The following is a 6,000-nucleotide window of genomic DNA, read 5'->3' on the forward strand; positions in this document are numbered from 1 at the left end:
TGCGATGTCCAGCCCATGCCCAGGTGTACCCAGGTGCTCCCAGGTGTGGCCAGGTGCGATTCCCGTGCCCAGGTGTGCCCAGGTGTGATGCCCAGGTGCAGTGCCCAGGTGCAGTGCCCAGGTGCAGTGCCCAGGTGTGCCCAGGTGCCCCCAGGTGCCCCCAGGTGTGATGCCCAGGTGTGATGCCCATGCCCAGATGTGCCCAGGTGTGCCCAGGTGTGCCCAGGTGCAGTGCCCAGGTGCAGTGCCCAGGTGTGCCAAGGTGTAATGCCCAGGTGCCCCCAGGTGCAGTGCCCAGGTGCAGTGCCCAGGTGCAATGCCCAGCCCATGCCCAGGTGCAATGCCCAGGTGTGCCCAGGTGCAGTGCCCAGGTGCAGTGCCCAGGTGCCCCCAGGTGTGATGCCCAGGTGTGATGCCCATGCCCAGGTGCCCCCCAGGTGCAGTGCCCAGGTGCAGTGCCCAGGTGCAGTGCCCAGGTGTGATGCCCATGCCCAGGTGTGCCCAGGTGTGCCCAGGTGCAGTGCCCAGGTGTGATGCCCAGGTGCAGTGCCCAGGTGCAATGCCAGCCCATGCCCAGGTGTGCCCCCAGGTGTAGTGCCCAGGTGCCGTGCCCAGGTGTGCCCAGGTGCAGTGCCCAGGTGCGATGCCCAGGTGTGATGCCCATGCCCAGGTGTGCCCAGGTGTGCCCCCAGGTGCAGTGCCCAGGTGCAGTGGCCAGGTGTGCCCAGGTGCAGTGCCCAGGTGCGATGCCCAGGTGCGATGCCCAGGTGCGATGCCCAGGTGTGATGCCCATGCCCAGGTGTGATGCCCAGGTGCGATGCCCAGGTGTGATGCCCATGCCCAGGTGCAGTGCCCAGGTGTGCCCCCAGGTGCAGTGCCCAGGTGTGCCCAGGTGTGCCCAGGTGCAGTCCCCGCCCCGCGCTCACCGTTTGGATCCCTTGGCAAACTCCACGTTGATGCTCTTGCCGTCGATGTGCAGCGGGGGGTGCAGAGCCTGCAACATCTGCAGCAGCTGTGCAGCTTCCTGGGGAGAGAGGGAGGGAAACATACTGGGGATACTGGGAGTACTGGGAGAGACTGGGGATACTGGGAGTACTGGGGATACTGGGGATACTGGGGATACTGGTGATGGGATACTGGGAGTACTGGGGTGCAGAGCCTGCAGCATCTGCAGCAGCTGTGCAGCTTCCTGCGGGGAGGGGAACATACTGGGGATACTGGGGGGACTGGTGATGGGATACTGGGGATACTGGGGGGACTGGGAATACTGGTGATGGGATACTGGGGATACTGGGGGGACTGGGGGTACTGGGAGAGACTGGGGAGAGACAGACTGAGGATACTGGGGATACTGGGATGCAGGGCCTGCAACATCTGCAGCAGCTGCGCAGCTTCCTGCGGGGAGGGGAACATACTGGGGGGACTGGGAGAGACTGGGGATACTGGTGATGGGATACTGGGGACTGGGGATACTGGGAGAGACTGGGAGGAACTGGGAGAGACTGGGGACACTGGGGGGACTGGGAGGCCTGGGGGGATTGGGGGGACTGGGGATACTGGGGGGACTGGGAGAGACTGGGGGGACTGGTGATGGGATACTGGGGAAACTGGGGGGACTGGGGGGACTGGGGATACTGGGAGTACTGGGGATACTGGGGTGCAGGGCCTGCAGCATCTGCAGCAGCTGGGCAGCTTCCTGCGGGAGAGAGGGAAACATACTGGGGATACTGGGGGGACTGGGAGAGACTGGGAGTGGCCCCAGACTGGATCCAGGACTGGGGATACTGGTGATACTGGGAGTACTGGGAGTATTGGGAGAAGCCCTGGAATGGATCGTGAGGATCTGGAATTGGGGATACTGGGGAGACTGGGAGATGTGCAGGCTCCTTCCCAATCCCTCCCAGTCCCTTCCCAGTCCATCCCAGTCCCTTCCAATCCCTTCCCAGTCCCTCCCACTCCCTCCCAGTACAAACCAGTTCCCTTTTTCTCCCCAAAATCCCCATTTTTCACCCCAAAACCACCACAATTTTTCCTCCCAGTCCCCTCCCACTCCCCCCCAGTCCCTCCCAGTCCCCCCAGTCCCTCACCACGATGGTGCTGAGCTGCACGAAGGCGAAGCCCCACTCCCTCCCAATCCCTTCCCAGTTCCTCTCTATCCTCTCCCAGTCCCTCCCAATCCTCTCCCAGTCCCTCCCAGTTCCCCTGAGTCCCTCCCACTCCCCCCAATCCCCTCCCAATCCGCTCCCAGTTCCCTCCCAGTGCCCCCCAATCCCTTCCCAGTCCCTCTTTATCCCTCCCAGTTCCTCTCTATCCCCTCCCAGTCCCATCCCAGTCCCTCCCAGTCCCCCCCAGTCCCCTCCCAATCCCCTCCCAGTCCATCCCAGTCCCTCCCAGTCCCTCCCAGTCCCCCCATTCCCTCACCACGATGGTGCTGAGCTGCACGAAGGCGAAGCCCCAGTCCATCCCAGTCCCCCCCAGTCCATCCCAGTCCCTCTCTATCCCCTCCCAGTCCATCCCAGTCCATCCCAGTCTCTCCCAGTGCCCCTCAATCCCCTCCCAGTCCCTCTTTATCCCTTCCCAATCCCTTCCCAGTCCCTCCCAGTCCCTCACCATGATGTTAACCAACCCTCCCAGTCCTTCCCAATCCCCCCCAGTCTCTCCCAGTCCCTCCCAGCCCCTCCAATCCCCTCCCAGTTCCTCTCTATCCCCTCCCAATCCCCCCCAGTCTCTCCCAGTCCCTCTTTATCCCTTCCCAGTCCCTCCCAGTCCCTCCCAGTCCCCCCATCCCTCACCACGATGGTGCTGAGCTGCACAAAGGCGAAGCCCCAGTCCCTCCCAGTCCCTCCCAGTCCATCCCAGTCCCTTCCCAGTCCCTCTTTATCCCTCCCAGTCCCTCTCTATCCCCTCCCAGTCCATCCCAGTCTCTCCCAGTGCCCCTCAATCCCCTCCCAGTCCCTCTTTATCCCTTCACATACCCTCCCAGTCCCTCCCAGTCCCTCTTTATCCCTTCCCAGTCCCTTCCCAGTCCCCTCCCAGTCCCCCCAGTCCCTCACCACGATGGTGCTGAGCTGCACGAAGGCGAAGCCGCGGTTCAGCTGGGTCTGCCTGTCCTTGATCACTCGGACGTTGGCGGCAGACAGGGCGGCGAAGGGAGCCAGGGCGGCCAGGATGGACTCCAGGCTGCTCTGAGGGTGCAGGTTCCGCAGGATGATGGCTGCAGGGGGATTTGGGGGGAGAAAAGGTTAGGATTTGGGGGGTTAGGATGGTTAGAATGGGTTAAATGACCCCAAAATGACCCTAAAACTGTCTCGGGAATTTATTGGGATTGAGTTCGTTTCTGGTGTTTCTCAGTTCTATTGATGTTTCCTAAAATTGTCTCCTGATTTGATCCCAAATGTCCCAAAATTGCCCTAAAATTCTCTATAAGGTACATTGGGATTTGGGGTTGGGGGAGATAAACCTCATCAGAATGGGTTCAATGACCCCAAAATGACCCTAAAATTGTCTAGAAATTTTTTGGCAATTCCAGTAATTCTTGGTGTTTCTCAGTTCTCTCAGTGTTTCCTAAAATTCTCTCCTAATTTGATCCCAAATGTCCCAAAATGACCCTGAAATTGTCTGTGGGGTTTTTGGGATTTGGGGTTGGGGGAGATAAACCTCATCAGAATGGTTTCAATGACTCCAAAGTGACCCTAAAATTGTCTAGAAATTTTTTGGGAATTCCAGTAATTCTTGGTGTTTCTCAGTTCTCTCATTGTTTCCTAAAATCTCCTGATTTGATCCCAAAAACCCCAAAATTGCCCTAAAAATTCTGTATAAGGTACATGGGAGCACAGGGGGATTTGGGGTTTTGGGGGGTTAGGATGGTTAGAATGGGTTAAATGACCCCAAAATGGCTTTAAAAGTGTCTAAAAAAATTGTTGGAGTTGTTGGGATTCTTGGTGTTTCTCAGTTCTCTCAGTGTTTTCCTAAAATTCTCTTCTGATTTAATCTCAAATAACCCTAAAATGACCCCAAAATCGTCTGTGGGGTTTTTGGGATTTAGGGTTGGGGGGTTAAAGATCATTAAAATGGGTTAAATGACCCCAAAATGACCCTAAAACTGTCTAAAAAAATTTTTGGAATTGTTAGGATTCTTGGTGTTTCTCAGTTCTCTCGGTGTTTCCCTAAATTCTCTCCTGATTTGATCCCAAAAACCCCAAAATTGCCCTAAAAATTCTGTATAAGGTACATGGGAGCACAGGGGAATTTGGGGTTTGGGGTTTTGGGGGGTTAGGATGGTTAGAATGGGTTAAATGACCCCAAAATGGCCCTAAAACTGTCTAAAAAAATTGTTGGAGTTGTTAGGATTCTTGGTGTTTCTGGTTTCTCTCAGTGTTTTCCTAAAATCCTCTCCTGATTTGATCCCAAATGTCCCAAAATGACCCTAAAATCGTCTGTGAGGTTTTTAGGATTTAGGATTGGGGGAGATAAATCTCATCAGAATGACCCAAAAAACGTCTGGGAAATTTTTTTTGATTTTTAGCATTCTTGGTGTTTCTCAGTTCTCTCAGTGTTTTCCTAAAATCATCTCCTGATTTGATCCCAAAAACCCCAAAATGACCCCAAAATTCTCAATAAGGTACATGGGAGCACAGGGGAATTTGGGGTTTGGGATTTTGGGGGGTTAGGATGGTTAGAATGGGTTAAATGATCCTAAAATGATCCTAAAATTGTCTGGAAATTTTTTGGGAATTGTGGTAATTCTTGGTGTTTCTCAGTTCTCTCAGTGTTTTCCTAAAATTGTCTCCTGATTTGATTCAAAAAGCCTCAAAATTGCCCTAAAATCCTCTGTGGGGTTTTTGGGATTTAGGGTTGGGGGGTTAAAGATCATTACAATGGGTTAAATGACCCCAAAATGGCGTTAAAAGTGTCTAAAAATATTTTTGGAGTTGTTGGGATTCTTGGTGTTTCTCAGTTCTCTCATTGTTTTCCTAAAATCATCTCCTGATTTGATCCCAAAAAGCCTCAAAATGACCCTAAAATCCTCTGTGGGGTTTTTGGGATTTGGGGTTGGGGAAGATAAACCTCATCAGAATGGTTTCAATGACCCCAAAATGCCCCAAAATTGCCCTAAAATGACCCTAAAATTGTCTGTAGGACACACAGTGGTACAGGAGGATTGGGGTTTGGGGTTTTGGAGGAGTTTAAAGATCATTAAAATGGGTTAAATGACCCCAAAATGGCCCTAAAACTGTCTGGGAAATTTATTGGGATTGAGTTCGTTTCTGGTGTTCATTAATTCTATTGATGTTTTCCTAAAATCATCTCCTGATTCGATCCCAAAAACACCAAAATGGCCCTAAAATTGTCCTAAAATAAAACCCGAAAAAAAACCCAAAACCCCCCAAAATTCCCCCCAAAATTTCAAAAAATCCAAATCCCAAACCCCAAAACCCAAAAATCCCAAAAATCCCAAACCCCAAAAACCCCAAACACCAAATCCCAAACCCCAAAATCCTAAACCCCAAACCCCCCAAACCCCCAAACCCCAAACCCCAAACCCAAACCCCAAACCCCAAACACCCAAACACAAACCCCAAAAAAAAAACCCAAAAACATCCCAAACCCCAAATCCCAAACCCCAAATCCCAAACCCCAAACCCCCAAAATCCCCAAACCCCAAATCCCAAAATCCCAAATCCCAAAAACCCCAAAAACCCCAAAATCCCAAATCCCAAACCCCAAATCCCAAAAAACAAACCCCAAATCCCAAAAATCCCAAAATCCCAAATCCCAAAATCCCCAAATCCCAAAATCCCAAAATCCCCAAAAACCCAAAATCCCAAAAACCCCAAAATCCCAAATCCCAAAAATCCCCCAAACCCCAAAATCCCAAACCCCAAATCCCAAACCCCAAAATCCCAAACCCCAAACCCCAAACCCCAAACCCCAAAATCCCAAAACCCCAAAATCTCAAAATCCCTAAATCCCAAACCCCAAATCCCCCAAATCCCTCAA

The 6,000-nt window shown here is 52.8% G+C and overlaps 1 protein-coding gene across 1 annotated transcript in view; it reads right to left on the reverse strand.

The window, feature by feature from the left end:
* The window catches only part of LOC146422475 (RNA-binding protein 10-like), a 37,854-nt gene extending 34,615 nt beyond the window's left edge, over positions 1 to 3,239 (reverse strand). Inside the window, exons 1-3 of the mRNA XM_085046197.1 lie at positions 3,054 to 3,239; positions 1,667 to 1,696; positions 927 to 994 (exon numbers count right to left, since the gene is read on the reverse strand). Of these exons, the coding sequence (XP_084902323.1) occupies positions 927 to 994; positions 1,667 to 1,675 (77 nt within the window). The 5' untranslated portion in view covers positions 1,676 to 1,696; positions 3,054 to 3,239. The remainder of the gene's footprint in view (positions 1 to 926; positions 995 to 1,666; positions 1,697 to 3,053) is intronic.
* Positions 3,240 to 6,000: the final 2,761 nt, after the last annotated feature.

Source organism: Lichenostomus cassidix, unplaced genomic scaffold (genome assembly GCF_008360975.1).
Source record: "Lichenostomus cassidix isolate B80296 unplaced genomic scaffold, HeHo_3.0 HiC_scaffold_40, whole genome shotgun sequence".
In the NCBI taxonomy this organism is placed as follows: Eukaryota; Metazoa; Chordata; class Aves; order Passeriformes; family Meliphagidae; genus Lichenostomus; species Lichenostomus cassidix.